The sequence below is a fragment of the Pteropus alecto genome, unplaced genomic scaffold (assembly GCF_000325575.1).
Source record: "Pteropus alecto unplaced genomic scaffold, ASM32557v1 scaffold121, whole genome shotgun sequence".
NCBI lineage: Eukaryota > Metazoa > Chordata > Mammalia > Chiroptera > Pteropodidae > Pteropus > Pteropus alecto.
In genome coordinates this window covers 13,536,657-13,563,365 of record NW_006434369.1, presented here as the reverse complement: position 1 = coordinate 13,563,365, position 26,709 = coordinate 13,536,657, and the positions used below count along the sequence as shown (strand labels likewise).

The 26,709-nt window shown below is 34.8% G+C and overlaps 1 protein-coding gene across 1 annotated transcript; it reads right to left on the bottom strand.

The window, feature by feature from the left end:
* Positions 1-1,201: 1,201 nt before the first annotated feature.
* SSR1 (signal sequence receptor subunit 1) lies at positions 1,202-24,823 on the bottom strand. The gene is made up of 8 exons (XM_006909288.3): positions 24,638-24,823; positions 21,982-22,094; positions 17,472-17,559; positions 15,923-16,185; positions 14,484-14,560; positions 13,714-13,792; positions 11,991-12,084; positions 1,202-4,236 (listed from the first exon to the last, which is right to left on the bottom strand). The coding sequence occupies exons 1-8, from the start codon at positions 24,714-24,716 to the stop codon at positions 4,169-4,171; spliced, it is 861 nt and encodes a 286-aa protein (XP_006909350.1). The 5' UTR covers positions 24,717-24,823; the 3' UTR covers positions 1,202-4,168.
* Positions 24,824-26,709: the final 1,886 nt, after the last annotated feature.

Genomic DNA, 26,709 nt, shown 5'->3' with positions numbered 1-26,709 from the left:
CCTTGTCAAATCATCTTTGGCTGTGACTTATGCATTTCAAATAAGAGTTTTCCTTCATGTGTTCTCTTTAATGCTCCATTGTGCCTATTAAGAGAAATCCTTATTTGAACAGAAAGAAGACAAACAGAAACCTAACCTGTAATCCCAGTTCTACCACTATTAGGTTGTGCAACCCAAGAACAGATACTTACTTCGCTATCATCTCTAACATGAAGATGAATCTTTCAACCCTTTCTAACTTGAAAACCCAGTTAAACTAGGAAGTCTACTTTGACGAAAATGTTTTTAAATATCATGATTTTGTTAATCAGTGGGACTTTTCAAGAAATATGTCATTGGTGAGATGTAATAGGGTATTGGGGATTAACTGAAATATAAAAAATGAAGTCTTAAATTTCAAATTGTAGATACATATCACAAACAACACAATCAATTTATAACAGCTCAGCAGACTCTTTGGGGTTTTATATTGTTTTAGAGTTGAGTGGCATTTATGCACTATTGTACAGTACAGCAAGTATGTGCATTTGTCTATATATAGTATATTTGATATGGAGGTTATTTGGACTTTCTGACTGGATTCCAGAAAATGAAGTATTTTTAAGTTGTCCAAATGCTTGATTTTATAAAAATTTTTATCTTAAACACAGTGAAGGGGAAAGAATGTGTGAATTTTAGAATCAGAAAGCTCTGAATCCATATTCAATGTATGACCCTGAGCACTCAGGTTTTTTTTCCCATCTATATATAATAACAGTATCACCTTCTTTCAGTGGGATGTTTTGAAGGTTTGAGATGATGAATGAAAAGTCTCAACAGAAAGCAGTGCAGGGCTGATTTAAAAAGAAAAAAAAAAGGGCAGCTAAATGGTACTCAAACCTTAGTGCCATATTCCTAAATAAATCCAAAATCTAAAAAAACTCGAGCTTCAGATTACATAACTGTAAAAGGCCAAGCTTTTGTGTAAATGAAAAAAGGATAAAATCATGCAAATACTAATTAGTAAAATTCATGAGTCCTAATGAAACTATTATTTAGGCGTTTGTAAAACCTTACATTATACCCTTCCCTCCTAATGTCCTCTAAGGATGATGATGTTTTATAAATAGATCAGCTTAACAAAAACCTAACATTTCACTTATACTAGTAACAAGGGTCTTATTTATGTGTCAACCTTTTTTTTCCACTATGCTGGAGATAGTTCAAAGAAAAGTAGGATTTTATTTAATAAAATCAGAAAAAATTTATTAATTTTACAACTATAAACGATGCTGTCCCAAACTGGTAAATTACTTCAAGCACATTTGGAAATGTTTTAAAATTTAAGCTAACATCTAATTTTGGAAATAAAATTAAGACTGAAAAACGAAGGTATAACCTATCCAATTCTTGGTGAAAGATGTGTATTGCAACTCATAGTTAAAAAAAAAAAAAAAACTACATCATTATTTAAATGCATTAGCCAGTGAAATCTCCTTCATACCAAGGGTATGGATATCATTGTACCACAAAAAAATGTTATATGAGCCTCGCATATTACATTTATCCACTACTATAGCTCCAAAATAACACAAGTCATTAAATAAAGGTTTAGAAGTCACATTACCATCATTTACTTCTCCCAAATAGAGCCAAAATACAATTCCATGCTGTTGCACTGCAAATACATCTGTAAGGCACCGGCTTTTTAATGTTTTTTTCTTTTTTTAAGATCTAAATTTGCCTTTTTCTGTCAGTAACTATTTTCTGAGGCTTATTTAAAATTAAAAACTTTACTAAAATCAAGTCAAGGTTCCTTTCTTCCTGATTTCTGTTTTCCTCAGGCCTCAGGCTTCTTTCTGCTTCTACCTTGGAGGTCCCATTTCCTTTTCCCGCCTCCAACACTTTAGAAGGCTTTTAAAAGTCACTATGTAATACCATGAAATGAATGATGAAGCTATACAACCAAAGCAAGATCCATGCTTTATGAACACATTAGTCTCACATGTCTGAATTAATACACAAGATTCTTAGTTCATTTTACAGATTCTGAAACCAAGCTGTTCAAGGTAAATTCTGAAACCATGGTTGATGCAGCAAATGAATATATCAAAACAAACAAAAACTTCATCCAAATATTTACATTTAAAAAAGACATTTAAAAATAGGCTACTTATTAAGTGTGCTTGAACAAACCATGTGTGGAATTGAATTCCAATTATTATGGAGTTAGTTTCTGCTAAACATTTAACTGATACGAGAGAAGACCCCTGGCATCTGAGTTTTCAACTGTTCCCGATCTATGCTAAAAAAATAAAACATGACAAATTATTTCTGAGACACTAATTTGAACCTCAGAAGTGGAAGGGCTAACATGTAAGGCAAATTATTTAGGAGTCAGAAGGGCTGGCACCTGTCACCAGGTATTCAATAAAACTCTCCAGAGGTTATTTAAATTTTGTAATCACACCTCACTGCATTATGTTCTAGTAGGTTCACAAACTTGGACATTCACAAAAATATTTGGAGAATATATTCTTTGAGAAAATGGAGGGTCTCCTATATTACATTAAACAAAAAACCATGCAGTTTCTTAGAGCTCATAGAGCCTTTTCAAAATAAACTACTGCTCATACAGCTCAATTAAAAACTCAAACATTTTATATTACAGGTATAGAAAGTTTATAGTTCATCAATGCCAACACAGATATTTTGACACCATAGCCCCTACTTGCAATGTGATTAATAACTACCCAATAATTTCTATTTTATTTTCACTGATTTTGGCTCAGATGTGTAAATACTTAAGCAACTTGGAAAGATTTTTTTTTGGTGTTTTGTTTTTGTGTGGGCCTTGGTATAGGTGGGGATTATAATGAAGAGGGGTTAATTCATTATAATGAAGACAACCAGGAATTAATCAGCTGATAAAATTTCATTTATCATTTCCTTACAAAATATATGTGGGAGAATATGGCTTAACGACAGAGGAAAAAGCCTCTAATTTGTTCACGCTATTATATTTTATCCTTTATCCAGTCTGACAATGATGCCAAACTTAATTTACTACCTATAGGGCGAATAACTCTGTAAGAGGATTTTATCAAGTCCAATTTAGTTCTTTAGATTTTAAGTGCTTAAAATTTTAGAATTCTTCAGTTTAACTTAAAAAAGATTATATCGACAACCAAAATCCCCAAAAGATTAGATAAAAAGCAACTGGTGAATAACCACTTAAAAAACACCCAACTCATTTTTTTTTTTTTTAAACAGATTAGAATTAGTTGAAAGGCATCTGCCATTATTAACTGATGTTTTGCTTAGTCTATAGACCAACGCCAAAAGCATTAAGCATTTTCTTAATGCTTCTATTAAAGAGAGAAAAATAATCTCTTTAAAAAAAACTAAGTAGGTATAAAATCATTCCAAAGCTATCTCTTGGGTCAGAAATAGAACAATGATGGACAACACAACTCAGTTTCCACAAATATACCATTTTCTTTTTGATAAAAAGAGAGTGGGGTTGATTTTATATATCAAATCAGCAGAATTTTCATGTTTCACAATTTTGTTGCTAGAGATCCCCAAATTCCTTCAACTCATTTGGGAAGTTTTTTGAAGGTGCGTTATTAAAGTAAACAGCAGCAAAATACCAAAACAATTCTATTGCTAAAAAGCAGCCACTCCTGTTTGTGCCTTTAGAATACTGTTGTAAAGTAGCAACAATAACAAAATACTAATCTGTACCATCAACTGGGATTTGAGCTAGTCTAAGGAAAAAGCAAATTGTTTTCTTTAAAACAGTCTAAGGCAGAACCATCTATAATCATATTGGGTAAATATTGATTTGGGGGAGAAAATATCAGAAAATGTTAAAAAGGAAGAAACAATATACTTAGTATTCTAAAGGCATGCTTCAGGTAGTTCAACAATGATTCTGGTAAGACCAACTGTTCACATACATACACACGCACACACATAGATTTTAATGGTTTCTAAATTTGTTACTTTAGAAAAATGAATGCAGTGCACTTTCAGCAATATTATCGCCATAGACTCTGATTGCTCAGTCCACACATAAGTAGTAGTTGCCTTCTATGGTGATATGGCTTCTCTGCACTAATTCCCATCAGGCCGAAAAACATTAGGGCAGGTTAAGTAAAGACTGAATTGTTGCACAAAGGAACATTTACTCATCAAATCCCACTGATCTCTTCTGTGCCCGTTTCCTGGGCAACCTTCTTGGTGAAGCTTTATCTGGAAGAAAAGAGAAAGTTTTAACTTGCCTGACTATATAATAAGTATGTTGGAGTCAAAAGACATTTTTCCGAAACTTCGATTTTATAATTAAGTTAAAAAAAAAACCCAAAAACATGCAAAAATATCATCTAATAATATGGTTATTTAGTTTAGATGTTTTAACCTTTAAAATAATCCTTCAAGAAGTAACTCAATTAAAATGAAGAAAAATTTTGCAATTAGAGTAAGAGAAGATCTAATCTTGGTTACCGTAATGAAGCCACTACCCAAAATCTTCCTGAGTTCTACCAATTAACATGATTATACATGCATAAGTAAACACTTTTGGAACAGTATAAAAGGTATTTTGCAGCTCAAAAAAATTTATTATTGGTTACAAATTAAAGACAACATTTACAAGTATAGCCATGCAGTTTGTGTCATATTGGTAATTTCATAAATTTATCTGGAGTAAGTAGGATAAAGGACATTAGACAGTATAGAGCAATACTAAAACCATCCTATAAACATTATCTTTTTTACTTTCTCTTTATTTGTTAGAGTCTTAGCGGAGTCCATTAAAAAATAAATTGGTGGTTTCTTCTACTTTCATTCAGTAAGAGGAGTACTCTTTTAATAGCTTTAAGAAGAGAAGGGCTAACTTCTCTGATCATTGTCTTTTTATATTATAGGAACACTTCATATTAGGAAGATAAGCTTTCTTTGTGGAATAAATTACAAAATGCAAACTATAATTATTTTTCCAGTTAAAAAGTGGGCTGGAAAAAGGTAGTTTTTGTCAATATATGAGGTTCGTTTGTAAGCATTTCATGAACAGCGGTATGGAAAAAATAATGTGCCTAAAAGATCTTAATTTTTGTTTTCTAAAATCACTAGATCATACCTATTTAAAAATACACAACAGATTTTTATCAAGCATATTTAGAAAATAGAAGTTCTTTTTAAAAATCTGCTTAAGAGTTAATGACTCAAATATTGAGTCTACGAATTACATGAAAACTGGCCTTTATTAAATAGGTTAGTAATGTTATGTTTAAGGGATTCAGCTTGCCTAAAATGGAGCATAGAAGCATTCTTCTGATCAAGATAGCCTACAACTTTCATCAGTTTCAAAAAAAGGCTAAACTACTGCCTTTACACAGTTGACCAAGTTGTAAATAATTTTTAAAAATAAACAATATGCTGAATATAATTTTTGAGGATTCAAGTAGTACTTAAGAATCTAACAGCTATCAGTGTGAACACAGCTGTTTGTTACCAGGCAGACGTTAAGTGGTGATTACTGACTTCCAACAGTTTCAGTGACCTGCAGTAGGCTTTTAAACATGATAATGCATGAAAAAAACTTTCATCACCTACCCATCTAGCTCATCAAAGTTAAGAAACAGACAAATAAGGAATAATAACAGAGCATTCTGGAATCACTGAGCTTTTGGGAAAATGGCTCAAATATCTCAAACACCCAGAAAGCAACATTTTATTTCAGCAGAGAACAATTAACAGATATGTATAACGATGCTTTTCAGCCCAATCTCCCACCACCACCCTCAAATCCTAAAAAACTTAAAAAGAAAAATCTAACTAATTATTTAAAGTCAAAATATTTCAAGTTTTAAGAAAAAGAATTTATGAAAAAAGAAATCATTTAAGTGAGAAAAAAACCTAAACATGATGTTGAATGGAGATCTGAAAATGCCTGTACTGCCCATTTAAAAGATGTTAAAGAAATATACCTAATTGTAGTAAAATTGTTACTGCAACTTTTTTCCTTTTTAGAAGACAAAGGCAAAATGTTAGCAGAAACTTAAACCTGTTCTTCTTTCTTAGGATAGCATAATCTAATTTCCTACCTTACCTACAGAGAGCAGTGCCATATAAATAGCTTTCAAATGGATTTTTTCATTAATGAGATCTAAATCGCAAGTTTTCTGACAGATTCATGAGTTAAACAAGAAAGTCAAATTACATAAAAGACTTCATTTTTATAGTTGCTGATTAAGGTTTCCCTATATATACTTAGATCATGAGTAATTAAGCAAAGATCCTATAGTCTTTATCAAAATCAGCTAACTTGCCGCATATAATTAAAAAGACTTTAGGGAAGTTGAAGCGCCCTAATCTGAAATACAAAACATATCAGGAAAAAGGTTATTAATAATGGATCCAAATTGGTTCAAACCACCCCTCCTTCCTTTACATTCTGATGAGAAAAAGCTCTTGCCAAATTAAATATTAGCCTCTTAAATATCCTATTTCTCACAACATGCCTCTCCAAAAGTAAATTCCTCAAAGCTTGAGGCACCTTCACTTCCACGCACACCTCCTGCACCAAAATTTCTCTTCGTTTTCTCCATTCTATTCTCAAATATGCAAAGTACGTGTCCTATCTTAGAAAGAAATGGCTATTTTTTCTCTAAATTACCTGCAATTTGGCTCAATTCCTTTACTCTGGGAAAACCATGGTCTAAGACAGTGGTTCTCAAAGTGTCGTCTGGACCAGCAGCCTCAAAATCACCTGAGAACTTAGATATGCAAATTTTTGAGTCTCACCCGAGCCCGATTCAACTAGAAACTCTAGGGATTGGGGCTAGGCAAGCTTAACAAGCAACCCAGTTGATTCTGATAAATGATGACGTTTAAGACTTGCTCTAAGAAATCAAGTGTAGTAAGAAAAAAAAAAAAAGCACATAAAATTAAAAATACTATTGAAGTTGAAAATAGCAATGATTTTATGATTAAAAAATATGTATTTTCTAGTTCGGTTCACAGAACAGGCCTAGAAACAATGTCACCCAGTATCAATGACATCCTTAAAGTCTAAGTTTTCATTTCTGGTGTCATCCAGGGGTCCTTGGAGAAACAGCTAACTCCACGCCTACAGTAGAGAAGTACAAGTTTGGATTATCTTGTTGAGCCAGCAAGTAAGAGATCATGCAAAGATTGAAGGGATAAAGTTCGAGGCAGTTCAAAAAGGCAGCCATTAGCCAAAACTGTGACAATTTGAGCATCAACAAAGAAATAGTTAACTAAAACTATTTGTATGAAAATCTGAATTTAGAGATGATAATCAAAAAACAAAGGAAGAAAATAAGGAAAAAAATTCATTTGTCACCATTGGGGTGGCTTTTAGACTAACTCTTTACCTTGAAAGTTGGAAAATAAAGGGAAGAACTTGGCTTTTTCAGTAGGAACTGTCTTTTAGGGAAACCAAAAAGTCCCAGTTGATGAGGGAAAAACTCTACAAAATAATGGCAGTTAGTAAAAACCAAAGAAAATTCAACTGAGAATTGTCACAGCCTCTGAAACATTACTTCATGAGAGAATTATTAACTGGTGAATGGTTTAGAGAACTGGACATCTGTGTGACAACAACGTAACATCACACAGTAATTTCTAGGTGACAAGCAGAAAAGACCTCACTTTTCCTGGTCACATGGGAGGATTACATGGCTACTACCCTAATCTAGTGCTCAATTTAGCATCACTAATGATGAAACAATCATAAATTGTTTCTTGATGTGATGTAAAAAGTATTCATAAACTACGTATGATGTATGCTATGAAGCCAAAAAAGAGCAATTTAAATCTAATCAAGCTTATAATCTTCAAAGTTAAATAAATTTTAGCCAAAAGACACCAGGAGAAAACAATCAGACAAATCTGGAAGGTGGGACTTTAGAGCCTTATTACTCAGTGTGATCAATAGGTCACCTAGGAGCTTGTTAGAAACACCAACTCTTCAAACCCACCCTGGAGTTTTTGAATCTAGACAGGCATTCTAACAAGATTTTCAAGTGATTTGTACACTATTAACGTTTGAGAAGCCCTTTTCTACAGGGCAAGTGGCCAATTTCTAGAGCTGTAGTAAATTAAAAAAGACTTAGGGATATAACCACCATATGCAATGCATCATCCTATGTTGGAAAAAAGTTATAAAGGATATTTTTAAAACTGAAGAAATTTCAATATAGATTGGTTACTATTCATAATAATAAATCTTTAAATGTGATGTTGTTTGTCAGAATAATGTTACTTCTTTGCAAAGTGAAATATTTTAGAGGTAGAGTGTGTAGAAGAAAAAGGGGCTCTGTAATAAATCTAACCAAACGTTAATCTCACAGGGTGATCTGATCATAAATGCCTAACTGGGAATATCATGGTGGGCAGTCAGGCCTCAGACCTATAAATTCCCTAATAAAAGATTATCTTTGCCTTAAGCAAGCCCAACCCATTGTTTTTGTTGATCTAAGTTAACACACCTTTGAAATGCCCTTTTCAGACTCCAGGGAAGTATAACCACCTTCAAAAGAGCACATAATCTTGTTAACTAACCTATAATCCAATCATAGATTTCTCTGCCTTACTTCCAAAAATATAAAAGAAAGTGTCATTATGGGAACACTTGAGATCTTGCTTCCTGGCATATGGCCAGTTTGGCTGAAATAAACTCTTATAAAAAGTCTCTACAGATTTAGATGTTTCTTACATCAACATGTGTCATTATATCTGTAATTTAAAGTATCTCATATCAAAAGAGCAAGTTAAAAAAGTGAGTATTGTATAGAAAAAAAGAAATCTATAAAATAGCAAATAATGTTTTTGCCAACTACACTTATTTATTTACACCCTTCCCTTTAACCACTATGTCCCTGATTTCTGAAATGCTCTCAGGACCTCTTTGATTTCACAGAATGAGGCTCCATATGGGGCCCCAGGCTTCCAGAGTTTGTTATAAAAGTGAGTTATGGGTGTTATGTGTCTTTCAGCTATTTTCAAATTCCAAAAAAAAACAATCAACAAATAACATGCTTCTTAATGATAAGCTTATAAAGGACAAAGTATCAAAAACATCTTGAATTTGATAAAAAAAATTTATCACTTTAACTGGATAAATGGATTAGCTTACTGCTGTTTAGAAGTTCCGCTGCTGTCAATGAAGTTTTTTCAAGACAAGGAATTTCACTTAAATGGGAAGGAAAAGAGTGTCTTTGGTGGTGAGATGTGGTCCTAAAACTCAGGCTAGACAATCAGATTTTAAGCAAGATAAACAACTGTTATAAAAACAAAAACAAAAACAATCTTTGACAAATAAGTCTCACTGAGAAAAATACATGGGCTTTAGAAGGAGACAAATGTAGTTATGAATCCTGGCAAGTTCCTTTTCCTTACGAGCAATTTCTCACCAGTAAATACAGATAGCAGGCTTACTTTGCAGTGACTACCCAGAACACAGAAGGCACCTAATGTAAGTTAAATTCTTTCCTTCAACAAGGCCTCTTCTGACTCTATTATGGGCCCTTTTATTAATGTGTAAGTTATCCATATTATTCATTCTAACAGATAATCACATACTGTCTTTGATTATTCAGATATTTAATGTATGTGCTTTATTTGCCTCAAGTAGAAATGTAAATTCCTAAACAGTAACTTTAACTTTTTAACATACCACTCAGAACCTAGTAGAGTATTATGACATAGTAGATACTTAGCACTTTTTAAATGAAAACAATTATACATGATTTTAATTTTGCTCTACAAATGTGACAATACTCAGCTTTTAAGTTCATGAATAACAATGTCAGGGAGAAAGATACTACAAAACTAACCTCCTAATCTATTTGTCATGTAAAAATTCTTTTGAAGAAGTTGACTCCATAGCCCTTACAGTGACATTAGTTTTTAATTATAATTTTTAATGCTTTTTGTAGTTTCAGCCAATTCTGTGTAAGACATTTAAAATATATTTGAAGAAATAATGTATTTAAACATAATACATATTTCATAGTAATTCTGATGCATTGTCGAGTTCCACGGGCTCCTTATATTCAACAGATCTAATCCAAACTCATCTCTTCTCATGCTTACTCACTCCTCTTCCTTTATCCCCTACATTATTAATAGGATCATCTTCCAACCGGCTGCCTAAGCTCAGAGTACTATTTCATTCTTCCTAAAACATCCAAAAAGTCACCAAAAACCTGGTATGCTCCATTTCTGAAATAACTTTCTACTCCTTTTTACTCCCATCACTACTGCCTTAGCTTAGGACCTACTCATTTTTTAAAAAAATCATTTTACAGTAGCTCCTGTTTGCTAGCCATCCTCCAAAAAGCTATTATTTCTTTTAAAACAGAAATTTGTTATTTCTCTGCTTTAAAGTATCTGATAGCTGCCTTTTACCCAGAAGGAAAGTCAAAAGTCTTTAGCATAGTACAAACGCCATTCTTAACTTTTCATAAAAATTAAAATGCACATAATCTTTAGACCTAGCTATTTTACTTTTAAGAAACTATCATTTGTGGGGAGTGGGTAAAATAGGTGAAGGGGGTGTCAAAAGGTACAAACTTCCAGTTATAAAATAAATAAGTCATGGGGATGTAATACTGTATTGCACATTTAAAGTTCTTAAGATAATAGATCTTAAAAGTTCTCATCATAAGACAAATTTGTAACTGTGGTGATGGATGTTAACTAGACTTACTGTGGTAAACACTTTGTAGTATGCATAAACATCAAATCATGTTATACACCTGAAACTAATATGTCAATTATATCTCTACTTTCAAAAATCCCATACATTTAAATAAGAATCTTTATTAGTTTTTTTTTTTTAATAAATGCTTATATAAGAGCACTTAGTATTATTTGATAATTATGGCCTACTCACCTTTATACCACTATTTTAGGTAGCATGGAGCAGTATTTAATTGTACAAACTTATTTAAATCCTGGCTCCTCCTCTTACTAGCTATATGACAAGCTTTCTCCTTACAGATTTAATTGTAAGAGTGAAAACTAGAAATAACAAACATCCTTCAATACAGAACAGGTTTAAACTATCATGACACATTTATACAAAAGAACACTATCTAGTTATTAAAAAGAATACTTATCTAGTTATTAAAAATGAGGTAAATATATAAGTAACTATCACAAAAAGATATCCAAGGCATGAATTCAGGTTGTAGAACTGTGCAAAATGATGCCACTGTGTAAAACACAGAAACAAGACATATATGCTGATATATGTAAAAAAATACTTCAAAACAACACACAAATGCAAATTATTTATGGAAAATGATATTAGTTGATCCGAGAGGTGATGTTAGCTTTTCACTTCTGTACTATTATTTTTTACAATGAAGCCTTATTACTTTTATGTTTTTAAAAAGTCCATTTACAATTAGGGAAAAAAATTCTACATTCTTTTATAAAGGTTAATATTTTAACTACTTGCATATGTAATAAAACTGAAATATATCTGTTAAGTAAAATATCAGGCAGTATTTCAGATTGATTCTTTCAAACTATAGTGGGTAGTCAGTAGTTTTTCCGACAAATACAGTGTTAGAGAACTGTTCCATTCCTCATTAAACTTACTGTAAAGTATTCATGTGCTATATAAGAGCCCCCAATACACAGACAACACCATTAAAAAAATTGCCTCACCTCTTCTACTCTGCACTGAAGCAACAGAAAAGAAAAGAGACAGGAAAAAGATTAGGAAAGTAGAGAATTCACACATTTGTATATAAACTGCAGATTTGGAAGCATCTCTAAATTAAAGAGTAAAAATACTAAATAGAATAAAATTTTAAGCATTCATTAATCACATAATACTAGATTCTAAAGTAATGGAAAAGATAAGTATTAAATAGCAATGACCAAGCACTTTTGCTAAATCTAAAATATTTAATATAATTTCCACTTAAAGAAAAAAAGTTCCTAGCCAAGTTATTAAGAGTACTTACTGATCTGATTTAAAGTTTCCTGAGGAATCCAGCTCATGTCAACATCATTCTGACTTGATGTACCCATCTCTACTTTCTGTATGGGTCTCTTGCGCTAAGAGAACATAAAACATTACTTTAAAAGAGTTTCATTATAATGTTTACTATAATTTTAAAAAGAGACCTATCAAGCTACTTAAAATAGTAGCAAGACCATAAAAAAATATGGTCTCTTCTAGCTTTTATTAATCAGAGGGGAGAAATCATGTCTAGCTCGAATTATAAAGTATGAAAAGGAATAAATCTTCACAACAATTATGTATTTTTAGGCTTTAAAGACATTTTCTTCTGCTACAAAGCTTCATATGTTATTAAACAATTGGTGGACCAAGTAATTTCAATTTATACAATGATTTTCTTTCCCTTGGGGAATCAAATCTTTAAGAATAAATTTATTTCTACATTCAATAAAATTCAGGATAATTACTGAAATGATGCATGCACAGATTCCTGTATTGTTAGCTATACTTAAACATTTGGCATAGATAAAACAAAATGAAAACATAAAATCTCATTTAAGCTAACAGCCTAAAACACTGGCCCTAGAGTATTTGCAGCAAAACTGCTTGAAAGTAATTTAATTCCATTCTTTAGCCCTGCTCTTAAAAACAAAAACAGAAAACCCAATTATTTATATAAAAGAAATTATTCAGTCCAAAAATGAGATTCTGAGTAGATGGAAAGGTAACCACAGCCAAATTAAAAAAATGGCTTCATTCAAATGCAAAGAAATTTGACATGCCATTATATCTAACATACAAATTTATAGCAAAAATGCTATTATGAAAATGAGCCAAAGAGTTATGGAAATTAAAATTTAAGCACTAAGTATTTCTCTTTTAAAGAGCAAGTGCTGAGATTTGACTTTGGGTGCTGAACACACAATGCAACGTACATATTACATATTACTGAATTGTACACTTAAAACCTATATAATTAACCAATGTCACCCCAATAAATTTAATTTAAAAAAAGCAAGTGCTTATTAATAACAGTAATTGCTAATTTTAATATAAGGAGCTAGTCAATATTAATATACTTGACACAATCATGTTATACTTCCTACTGAGAAGAATAGTATGGGTGTTTTGTTCTGCAGGAGGGGGAAGAGAGTGAGATGAGGACAGTGGAGAAATTAGCTATCATGTCCACAGAGAGCAACTATGATTGTAGCTGGTGCTTTAGTGTTGCCACTTTACTAATCTAACAAGAAAATAGAAGTTAGACAAATAGAATACAGATAATTTAGTCTTTTCAAAAGAAAAGGATCATTTAATTGCTAATTAGGAATTAACCTTACAGTTTGAGTATTAAAGTGAATATAAAAGCTGAAGTGCTTACAGATAAAATAACATCCTAGAAAAAGTATAATAGAAAAATGAAATCTTATGCCTAAGTTTAATAAAAATTCTAGCATAATTAAGTTACAATAACAAGTAGGCAAAGATAACTCTGGAGGGTGAAGACAAAGGACATTGATTGCACATGTGTAAAAAAGTCTAATCAGATCCAAGTTACAAATCCAAGGTCTCACCTTCAGGTTTTATTTTTAAAAGGTACAACAAACCTGTAAATATATAAACCCACAGTGAAAGCAAGAAGCCACGAATAAATGGACTGTACTTAATTTAGTACTGTAACAATATTTGAAGTACAGCTATAAGCGTTGTTCATCTATAATTACCTTTCTGGATTCTAGGAGTTGATGAAGGCCAACAACCACCAAGAGCCCAAGACCAGCAAGGAACATATACATAAAGATTCTGATATAAAAGGAGAAAATATAAACTGGCTTAAATCATAAGAAATACCACAGCTAATTACATCTATAATGCTTATACAGTATGTCTTTAGAAAAGGAATAAAATATTTTAAATTCAACAAAGATCCAGGTAATAAGTTTGATGAAGTTTTACTATAGCTCTAAGAACAATTAATCAATTTAAAAAAACAATTATATGACTTAAAATGAATAAAACTACTTTATAATTGCCTTGGGTTTTATTTCCCTCAAATACTAGATTTTGTAGTTTGATTTGAAAATTACTTCTGGTGAATTACATAAAAGTATACAATAAGATATGTCATTTACAAAGGACACATTTTTTAAGATAAAATGTTATAATTTATGTTTTCAATAGCGATTTTAGAGGAATGCAACTTGGATTAGGCTGGTGATTAAGTTTAAGAGTATAGGATGAAAAAGAATTTAGAAGATGGGAAGGATGGAAAGCCAAAGCTATCTTTTGAAAACAGATTTCTGTCAGTTTCAACTATCTTTCCTAACTTGGTATTGTTATAAGAATCATCTAAAGTATGGATTTATGTAGTAAGGATTTCACCAAACCTACAGTCTATTCTATTTTCATCATTTAATAAAAATATGTTGTCAAGAGCAAGTCTTCCAGGACTACTTAATGACATCAAGACCTACATATTTCAACTTTCACTTACGTTTCTCCATCTAACCCATCCTCTCTTTCAATAATTGTAACTGTTTGATTGAAGACAGCATCTTGGAATACATTACCCTGTTAAAAAAAAAAAAAAAAACCTAAATATGAAATGTATTGGGAAAATGCAAGCTTACAAGGTTTCTTAAAACCATTACCCTAAGAAATATACTATAGCTTTATCATTTAAAAGGTAAGACTCAACAAGGTCATATGTAATGGTGCTAATTCTGTGTCAGGCATTCAACATATGATGCCACTTTCTCCACAAATTAAAAATGCCTCCAACTTTGCCAAAGTTGTCCCCTGCTATTTTGGGGTGGGGTGGGGGAGGGAGGCTTGAGGAACCAGACAAGATAAAAATGAGATAGAATGTGCAGAAAGAAATAAAGCCCACAGAACACTCTTACAACTAGAAGTCCTAGCTTCTTTTGTGTGTAATCCTCCAAAATAAGGAAAAGCATAAATATGTACAGCAGTAGCTGCAATAGCAGATCACTTCAAGAACTAAAATTGAACAAAAGTCAAATTCGTGTTCTAAATTGACAGGGGACTGGAAATCAATTTCTTTATAATAAATGGGCTGGTGATTTTTCAGGATCAAAATAATTTTTGGTTGTGATCTTGAAACAATTTTGTCAGTTCAACACAATTTAAGTTTTAAAATATATCGAAATTACTGGAACAACACATAGATAACTATTTTTCAGTGTCTGATGCTTTGCACAAATGTCGTACTTATTCTGCCGACTCTACTAAGTAATTTTAAAAAAGAGAAAACTAATTGCAGTACAAGAAATTTAACTAAGACATAAGGTAAAAATGTTGACATTAGGATGATGAAAGGCTGAATAAGCTTCCAAGAGAGGATAAAATTTCTTTCTCTGAAAACTCTTTGAAAAGATAATGGTTTAAATATGTCCTTATATGAAGGTGGATTTAATAGTTGGCATCTAGAGGTCAACTCTCAGCAGTTCAATTGTGGCAGGCTTCTCTCATTCATTCATTGGATATATACCATATAGATTAAAAATCATAAGAAACACAACAGAGCCTATATTAGACTATTTGGTTCTCATAGGCCATAAACCTTACTGCTAAAATTACATTAAAAATATAGACTCCACAGTGTGCCTTACTGCTCCTTTTCCTTTTAAGATCCAGCTAAAGTTGCTACCACTTTCATACTTCAGCACCTTACACTTATCTCTAGTACGTATCACTTATCATGTTGCAATATCGCCTGCTAACATCCGTGTCCTCCAGTGGATTATACACTTGAAGACAGACATGCAATTTATCTTTGCCTCCCTGGTACCTATCACAGTTTCAACCACAAAATAGGCACATGAATGATTAAATACAAGAATATCCAAATGTCAGCTGTCCTCATATATCTCTAACTTCAACAACAAATCCTGAAAGTTTAGAAGTCCTTACATTCAAATCTTTGTAGTTCAGGTTGATGACTAGACCAAAGGGTCGTCCACCCATGGGCTCTGCAGGAATGAAGGAGTACTCAAAAGTTGCCTGTCTCTGGGGTGGCACTACAGTGTTCAGAGGAAGAGCCGTGAAATTCTGGATATAAAACTGGTAGTCCTGAGGATAACGAAATGAGGCATCTAGAGATTCAACAATAAAATCTTCTGTACCCTTGTTTGTAAAGCCTACCAGGAATTTCACAATGTTATTTGCTGGAAAATCTAAGAAACAAAAAAAGGAGAAAGATAGATCAGAAAATGTTCAAAGGGCATGAAATAAAATTTAGACATTACTAACAGATTTTGGCACCCTTTCCTGATGCATGTAGACTTGATTTCAGAATCCCTTTCAATAGAGCACTCCAGTCATACACTAACTAGTGCTGGAGTTGGATATAAAAACTGAAACCTCTGTATTCCAGCATTTTAACTTAAGAGTTAAATTAAGCATCTCATTTCAGACCAGACACATCCAAATTAAGCGGTCTAAGAGAGACGTGTGTACTTTTGACAGTAAAATTATCTTGCAGTGGAGCTATGTCATGATGAAGTTGCCTTTTCCCTGAGTTCTATCTGTTATCTGTGCAAATACTAAAGAGAAGAATGACAGAAAGATCAGGTCTAAGAAGTTTACCAAAACTGTAATATTTGTTAGAATATTAAAAAAAAAAAAAAAATCAGGTAATCCCTACCACTTAAAGCAATTAGTCAAATGCAAATTTGAAGACCCAGGGAAGCAGCTATAAAAAGGGGGGAAAAAAAATCTCTTAATCAAATTATACTTTTTGTAGGCATAAAGTCTGAACATATGTGAGAATAAAACAGAAAACACAAGGAGAAAATTATAACTTCAAATAATAAGTCTTCAATAATTATACTGTAGTTTACACAGCTGGGTTTCACCCAGTACCGCACAGACTTTGGGGTCAGAACAGATTTGGGTCTGAATCCTGTCTCCACACTCTATTTACTAACTGGATAACTCTGGAGAATTTGTTAATCTCTCTAAATCTCAGTTTAACAATTGTAACTAACCTCATAGGATTTGCTAGAATTAAATAATACATGCACAGTATTGAGAACAGTGCATGCCATAGTTTTCATTAAATTTAAGCCGTAATATTTATTTTCTCTTAATGAAACCTAGGGTCCAACCAAGGCCTACTTGTACAAATATAATGTTTCACTAATGTTTTTACTCAAAATATGACTTAATTTACTGTTGCAGTGTGAAAAAAGTTTAAAATAGTTTCTTTCAAAGAAACATTTAATTTCTAGTTAAAATGGGTATTTATTTTTCCCTTTAATTTAAATGCCAGGAATACTATCTTACAGACATGAGTATTCATTATTATATATATTTATAGTATGACTTTTTTCAAAATAAATGTTTACACTATAATTTGTAAAAGAAGAATAAAGATCTTAAGCATTACTAATACTTCCCAAAAAAGTGCAAAATTTAAAAAATTCCTATATCTAAGTTAAAACTAATATTTCTCTATTACCTTCTCCTTTCACAAACAAAATAGTTGTATCTGCACTTGGTGAAGCTTCAGGTTCACCGGATACATCTTCTTCCTCTTTATCTTCTGCCTAAGAAAAACATTAAAAAGGGATTACTACAGGGAAAAAAATACATCACTGTTTAAAAATAACAACATCACTAAGATTTGTGACAAAATATTGCCTCTCCAGGGCTTTGTTGCAATTAGCTGTGGTAGGAATTTCATTGTATCTCATCAGTTAAAATAAAAATTCTAGAGCAGTTCATCTCAAATAGTAATGTGCATATCAACTCTTAAGATTTTGCAGATCTGATTCAGGTTGAGAGTGAAGCCTGAAATTCTGTATTTCTAACAAGCATCCAGGAAATGCTATGTTGCTGGTACTCAAACCAAACTTTGAACTACACGGTTCCAGAGCATGGGTTGGTAAATTTTTTCTTTAAAGGGCCAGATATCAAATATTTTTGGCTTTGAGAACCATGAGTTAGGTGCCTGTTGCAACTACTTGACTCTGCCTTTCTGTGGCTGTTGTGGGAAAGCAGACGCAATACATAAAAGATGGGCAGTTGGATTTGGCACGCAGCCACATTTTTCTGACCCTATTCTAGAACACTTCATCAGCCTACAAAGATTTCTATCTTAGCCGAAAAATATTCCTGTGAGAATTTGTCACACAACTGGAAGAAACGGTTTTAAAAAATGTGACTAAAGATCATACTGGGATGATGATGTCCTAGAATGTGATTAAAGTTGCGCAACTTGGTACATTTCCTAAAAATCATTGAATTGTATGCTTAAAACAGGTGACCATTATGATATATAAATTATATCTCAATAGAGTTGTTTAAAAATGTGAACCAATTTAGTTGAAAAATTTAAAAACCTCACTGCAGTATTTCTCCAGGTATCAATGAGGATTTCAAAGAGATTTAGGTTTTGAAGTGTCCAGACTCTTAATAAATCGAGATGCTTGAGGGCACCATAGTGTATTGGTATTTAACTTTTCATTTACATAAAATGTTTTCTTTCAATAGATGGACTTCTCAAGGGCAAAGCCTGTCCTATACTTTAGTAAATTTCTACTTTTAGGAAAAGAGACCCACAAGTGGGAAAAGAGACCAAAGACAGGAAGGCAGGAACAGTAAGCTGTAGGAATAAAGAGAAAGTGGTATATCTGAAGAAACAGTTAAAAGGAACCATCCCCAAGTTTTGATTAATGGGCTATGGAGTAAAAAGAAATGGAAGTAACAGGGAAACAGCCATATCAAAACAAGAAATGATTTATGGAGGTAGGATGGATTGTATAGGCTAAATTCCATTTTGGACATATAAAATTTGAGCATCCAGACGGTGCTATCCTGCAAAGTGCTGAAAATACAGGTTTAAAGCTCAGTGACAGTAAGGTAGGTGACTAGACATGAGATCTGAAAGCCATCTTTTTTTTAATGTAAGGTGGTGGGGCTGAAATCACAAGAGAGAAGAAGAAGAGAAGGTAGTAGAGACCAAGCAGAAACAGGTAGGCAGAGAAAACTAAGAGGGGTGCCAAAGAAGCCAACATGAAGGGACTTAAGAAAGGGGTAATCAGCAAATGCTGGAAAGAGCTCAAAGAGGATAACAATGCCAAGCAGGCCAGGAATTTGGCAATTATGTCACTGGTGACTTAACAAGAACAGTTTTACTAGATACAGGGGACCAAATAACTAAGAAAACAAATATGAAACGAGCAGATGAGAAGCATACTGGTTAAAGAAAACACAGAAAGTATGGGTGAATAATATATTTAGAAGCAGAAAGCTGAATAGAGTTCACATTTGATGGTCTTCGTTTATGACAGTGAAGGCAAAGTTGTTCCTAAGACTGTAAAAGACTGATTTTGGAGTTTGAAAGTGGTAAATGTTTGGAACGCTAATTGTGAAGAACTGGAAAGTACACGGAAGTAAAGGTAAACAACTCTTTTATCTTGTGGCTAATGCATAAGCTGTATATATATCGTAAAATGTATACTGCTTAGTACCTGCTTATGCTCTAAAACAGGTCTCCAACCCCCAGGCCGCAGACCAGTACCTCTCCATGGCCTGTCAGGAACCAGGCCACAGAGCAGGTGGTGAGCGGTGAGCCAGCGAAGCTTTATCTGTATTTGCAGCTAGCTGCTCCCTAGAATTAGCATCACCATCTCAGCTCCATCTCAGATCATGAGGCATTAGATTCTCACAGGAACACTGAGCCCTAGTGCCAAAAAGCTTGGGACCGCTGCTCTAAAATACTTTAGCTATTACAGCCTATCTCCAGGAGAGTAAAGAAACAAGTAATACTGGGGAGACGACCTCAGCAGCTAGAGGACAAAGATGCCAGAAAAGCTTTTCACTATATACCTTGCACTTTTAAAATTCTGATCCATTTGAAAGTATTACCTATTTTAAATAATACTAATATTTTTATGTTAATTAGTGTTACTACTATAGTGCTTACTTTGATAAAAATCATAATAAAATTGCTATCACTTCTGTTAAGAAAAATACTTTCAGAGAATGATAGTAAGCTACATTGCAACTCACAGCTTTAGCAATTAAAGGATAATCAGGGCTTAGAAAAGCCCAAGGTGACTTAAAAAGTTTGCACTGAAAATATGTAAAGCAATAACTTGCATCTAAATAAGCTATTGGTATCTCAGATCTTAGGAAAATCTCATTTCTGTCCCTTGACTCCAGACACGGGACAGGCCCAGGGGCAAAGAATCCTTCCATATCCCCTAATTCCTTGATGCCTAAGACAGTTGTGTATACGTTGATCACATAAACCTTGGGGAACCACAGGAGAAATTCTAGGGCCTTTGGTTCTGGAGGTAATTATGTAGCAACTTTGGCCTTAAGTGTCTATCCTTTTCAGCCTTCAGGGTCCCACACGAGCCTACCACACTGCTGGTATGGTTTAGTCCAAAGGAAGGAAACACTTCCCCAGCCTTCCTGTTTCCATCTGCCCTGTCTTCTGATTGGGGAATATGAACATAGCAAAGGACACTAACACTTCTGTACTCATTGGCCAGGGTAAGGAATGGACAAATTTGAGTTGCTCTTTTAACTCTTAGTTCTCAAGACTGAGATAATCAAGGCATAGGAAAGTTCTGGCTAAACTGTTAATATAACAAAGACATTAATAGTTTCCTTCTCTACTCTCTTCCTCCACAATAAGTACATTCCAGTGCTAGAGAGCCACAATTCCAGAAAAGTGTTTTTAACAATGTAATATATTACTAAATGTCTGTACATGCCCAAATTTCAGAGTCCTAAATACCATCTCTAAACCTCAATTCCTGGATGGATTCCCTTCCAATGTTCACTCTAAGTTATCTTACTATGAGTAGCACTTTTAGAACAGCCAAGTCTTTACTATCATCACTGATGGAGGAATGTGTTGATCTAGTTAAAAGTAATGTATCTAATGAATGGGGTTGAAGATGCAAAGCCCTAATATAAACCCTAAAATTATGGGTATACATACATGTGAAAGGCCTGACACATAATAATCAGTAAAGGTTTCCTAAAGGAGGGGGAATTTAAAAAGTACAAAAATTAGGGTAGTCTATTCAAGTGAAACAATATGCACAGATGCATAAAAATGGTAACTTAAACACTGACAAAATAGCAAGTGGATTAGCTTGATTGGAAAGCACAAAAAGGAGGATAAGTCAAAAGAGGAGCAGAAATCTATATACAAGCTAATTATTTTGATGGTGACATAAGAGAAAATAGGGACTTGGTTTAAGCTCCAAAAAAAAAGAAAGACAAAAATCTAGAATCAAAAAAATTCCTGTTTCAAATGTGGCAAATAAAAAAGAGAAAGACAAAAATATCCGTGTAAGATAGATTACATAGTCCAAGAGAGGCTATGAAATTAGCTAGAAGAATGCTGCAATAAGCCTTACTCTAGCCCAACGTCTTAGTGTCATACTATAATTTTATAATAAAAGTACCAGAACTGGACGACTTCTAAAAGGTCTTCTCTCAGCCCTTTACTCTTCACAGAACATATTTTATATATAGTTTTTTTGTTTGCTCCTCACTCCCCTGCCACCAAAACATCTCCACACTGACCCAAGAACATGAACTCCTATGACAGCAGAAAAAGTGCCTGGTTTGTTCACCAAAGCATCCAAAACAGTGCCTGGAACATAGAAGAGACTCAAAGAAAAAAGAGTAAACTGAGACCAAGAGAGACAAATTACCCCAGGTCAGAAAGCTAAGTAGTACGTACCCCAAATCTCTCAACAAACGGTCCAGTGCTATTCCCACTATACTGTTACCTTCACAGAGTCATGTCCATATGATCTCCCTCCCAGTCTCCAAAAATACTTATGATCCATCCCCAAGGACTGGTCTCTAGTCTCCCAACTTTAATCCACACTTATCAAAGTAATAAGCCTCTAAAATTAAGAATTTAAAGACTAAATTCATCTATAAAAAGGATAAATTCTAGATCTATACATGCATTAAATCATACATATAACACTAACCAAATCTGTGGGTTCATCTTCTTCCACCTCTGCTTCATCATCTTCATCTTCAATTATTGAATCTTCCACTGTTTCTTCATCTTCTGTAAGGTCTTGAGCTGCTGCTACTGGACCTAATAATAAAATATAAAACAAGCAGTTAACCTGGAATACCAATGTTTTTTAATCTCACAAATAGTCAATGAATATTTCCCCTTGAAGTAACTCAGTCACCCAGTGCACTCAAATGATGTCAAGTTACAATGCACCTAAGAATATTCATATGCTTTTATCTTAGTAGTCTTAACTACATGTTCATATTTTAATGGGAAATAATGTTTAATTTTTAAAAAGTACTAACAGTTGAAAAAATTAACTCCTCAAGCTAAAGATACCTTAAAGTCCTTATAAAAAAAACTTTGTTAAGCAAATTAAGGACAATAAGTTTGTTTGAAAAGTAAATTCTAAAATTTAATCCCTGTCATTAACCATATAAAACAAAACAAAATAAAAAAATCAAGTCTAAAGGAAAACAGCAATCTCAACATCTAGGCTAGAAACAATGTTACTTGAGTTGACTACAGCTCAAACTTGGAACTTGACAGCATGTAAATCCAAGGGAGAAATATCTGTATGGTATCCATGGTAAAAATTAGCTTGTGTAAAACACAATATTTAGTAAAACAACAACAAAAACTATACTGGTAACTTGAGGGCTGACTGCAGAGAAAGCATGCATTTATATTTGTATATGGCCTCAAGCATGTTTTAAGATATTTTTTAATTCCTGCTACACTTAATACCAAAGTGAAAGTTAAGCGTGACTCTAATGCTAAAATTTTATAAATCATCATTTTATAGGTAAAAGAACTCTAAGTAAGTCACATAAAATTTCAGGCCAGACCCTCAAAAGACATTTTAAAGTTCTAGTGACTCTTTCAACATTTTTAAGAATGATGATGTGGCAATTCAGTAGACAAAAAAAGATGTGGGAAAGGAAGCATATGCATGTGCTGCAATACCCAAAAGAAACTACATATTAAGGACCATGTATTTTAAGTCTTGTCCAGTTCTTTCAGTTCTTACTGGCTGTTAACATTTATGCAAAATATTGAAGAACACTGAATCACACATTATGAACTGAAAAACAGCTGCTTCTTGCTGAGCAAAGACTGCATTCAAATAGTGCATTCATTAACTTACAAGTCGTTTTCAAAAACCAGTAAGAAAAACATCTATGTCTAACTAATTTAAAACTGTATTTAAATTTCAGGACTGAGACATAACTGCTTTTAACCCTATGCTTCAGTGCATGTTATACCATTTAATTTAATGTTAGCCAATAACAATTTTGTGCCTATAAAATCTAATAATTTTCAATTGAAAAGTTTGAGAAAACATCTTTTCAAAGAAAGGCCATTCCTCATCAAAAAAATGTTTTAAAGATACCCAGTTCAAATACTGATGTTTCTTAAAAAAAGAAAACGTTTTAAAACCTGAAAAAATATAGTCTGGATTTTATCCAAGTAGAACTGGCAAATTTTCTTTAAAAAACAAATGAGAACGAACCAGGAAGCAAATGGTTAAGAATCCGTCAACGTGCAAATTCATTAAAAGTTTTGGTTAATTTTCACACTTGGTTTTCTATTCACTTAATAGAAGCCAGTCACTTGACTTTTCTTTGCAAAACAACTCGTGATACCTGTCACTATCATTCATTTTGCCACACAGGCTGCTTAAACTTACACAATCAGAAGAATTCTAGTGATCACTTAGACTACATTTTACAGATTAGAAAAATCGAAGTTCATAATAGAGCCAGGGCAAGAAGCCAAGTCTCCACATTTATGAGGTTCTGCTATCTATTTTCACACTAGTTTAACTGTCGGAAGGAATAAATCTGAATAAAAACGTTAAACTCGAATTAGACTATTTTTTCAGGACATAATTCCATGAAACAAAAAATGGTTACATAAAAAAAAAAAGCGAGGAAAAAAGGGCACAATAGACATCCCAAAGGGATTCTTCAGTCCTCGTGGCAGTACAGGGATGGACAATGGGGGCGAAGATGGGTAGTTTTTCTGAAATCAAGACTCCTGGCAATACACAGGGACCAGATGCTGATAAAAGGCAAAATGACCAGGGAAAAAAATGTGCTCTAAGAGTTTAGGTGTTTAGAAAACAAAGGTTTGAGCAAATGAATGAAGACGGACTCCTAACGTGGAAACTAAAGACACGTCAACCCAGAGCCAAGAGGATGGGGGTGGAGCCGCGCGGGAGGCGGCAGGAAGAAATAAAGCGGGCTGCAGCGCGCTCTGGGTGCAGCCGTGCCAACTGCCCCCTCGCTTCCTCCCTCGAGCTGAGGATCCAACAGCTCCGGCTACACCTGCTGGCGCGGGTCCGGGGCCAGGGGACAAGCCCAAGCCCTTGGGCAGCCACCTAGCAAGTTCTCCCTGCACTGTCGAGCACTTCGCGTAGAAGGGGCGGAGGCCCCAACGGGGTCTTGCCCCGCGCGCCCTGCAGCCCCTAGTACGAGCCGGGGGTCAGGGAGACGGTGGAAGGAGCCCGGCGAGGTGGACGCCGGACCCAGGAGTCGCCCGCCGCCTCCAGCTTTAAACTAGCTGTTGTTGGCATCTCCTTCCCAGCCGACCCCCGCCACCTACTTCCCTCGCCTCACCTCCAGGGCCGCTTCGGAGCAAGAGGGTGGCGGGTAACACGAGCAAAAGAAGCAGAAGCAGACGGGGGAGGAGTCTCATGGCGCAGCTCGTCGGATGTCCAGTCTCGGTCCGCGAGAGTTCTCGACCGCTCCGGCGGTAATGGCGTTACTCTTCATCCGGGCTCCGAGCGGGGAGGGGCGGGGCACGGCACGTACCACGCACGGGCCTTCGCCACGCCCCCTCCCTGGCAGAGGTACGCCGCCAACGTGGCTGCGAGTCGTCTCCCTGCAGTGGCGTGCGTGGGCGGCCCGGGGCATCACGTGGCTTGTTGCCCTGGCCTCTGAGATTCCCGCGAGAGTCAGTCATCCGCCGTAATGCGGGCTGGCGACTTGGAATTTGTCACTTACTCGACCCGCACCGCTCCAATTTATTAACATCGTTAATGACGACTTTATTTGAAGGACAGTTGGCCTGGTGTCTGGCGCGATAAATTCTTTGTATGATTTTAAATAAGAGGGATATGAGGATCATGAACTATAATGGTGTTAAGAAGCAAAAATATGTTTTGGAATAGATAATTGTTTAAAAAAACCCAAGAGCATAAAAAATATACAGTGGTAAATCTTGTTCCCTCTCTGACCACATCCCTACCCATAGTGACAGTTCTTACATCTTAGGTGACATTCCAAAGATAAATCACCTAGAACAGTGCCTGGCATGTAGAAAGTATTTGGCAAATATATGATGGGGGCAGCAAAGGCTGTACAATACTCTTCAGTTTTCTACTCATCTAGTTTGGACTTTGGGTTGCTGCCAATAATCTGGTATTTCATGCAATTAAACAATCTGAATACCAGGTACTGTTGGACTTGACCAGTGTGACATGTCATATGGGTAATGAAACAAGCTAACCCTTATTGTGTGCATACTGTTGCCAATCGGTGTCCCTTAGAAACTGCTTTCATGTATAATCTAATTTAATCTCTAAAAATCCCTATGAGCCGGGTATTATTTACTGAGAAGAAAACAGATACAGAAAGGTTAATAATTTACCCAATACTTAAAAGCTAGTCAATGGCAGATGGCAAGACTTGAACCTAACAGTCTGATTCTAGACTCCATGCTCCATGGGCCTAGGATATCCGCTGTTGTACTCCTGCACTGGCTCTGCTCAAGGTCTCCTTGCCCTGGGACCCTTGTAAAAGCAGCTTGTGGCTGCTGCTGCCACTAATTCTCTCTGCTAAAGTTACGACCTGATAGTGCTGGGCTAAATCAGCTCTGCTCCACTCCACTCTGCAATGCCACCAATGCCATCCCTGCTGCCACCAAGGCAACTGGCTGAGGTGGAGGGATTCCCTGTAATGCAGGAGCTCCAGTCCTGGAACTAGCAGCTGGACTTTGGATATTCTGGGAAAACCAGGAGTTACCAGAGAAATGGGACATGCTGTTTATTACTCTCAAGGTGGGAATGCTCAAATGGTGGCAGATTGGAGCTGCAAAAAGCTGCACCTGGGTAGGGCAAGCAGTTTTATACACTCGAGGAGAGGGAGGAGTTATCTCGTTGGAGGAAAAGCTCCTTTCTCAGGCGGACTGGAGCAAGATGTGCTGCTGCTTGGTTACAGGAGCAGATGTCCACAGGAACAGCAGAAAACGTCCTTGTGCCCTACCGAGAGCACTTTAACTGCCTTCCTTATGGCTGTTGACCAGGCAGCCTTCTGTCTTCTATGGTACATGGAGGGGCTATGTTCTGAATTAACCCCACATTCCCTAAGAAGACATCCTCTCACTTTCTGCTACTGTCTCTACTGCTATGCACAGCTACTAAAGCTGCTACTCTGTGCCAAAGCCACCAGGACTGCTGACCCCACTTTGTTGTGTCTGAACCTTGCTAATACTCTACTGGCATAGGAAGAAATTCCCTAACTTTGAGGCATTTTTCATGAGTTTCGAATCAGACCTACTCTGAATTCCTGAGTCTGCCATGTTTTTTGACAAATGCATCCTGCTATTTAACTTGCTGCTGTCACCTAGCACCAGAGAGAATCCAGTGTGGAATGTGAAAAAAGATACATACATGCTACTGTACTCAAAA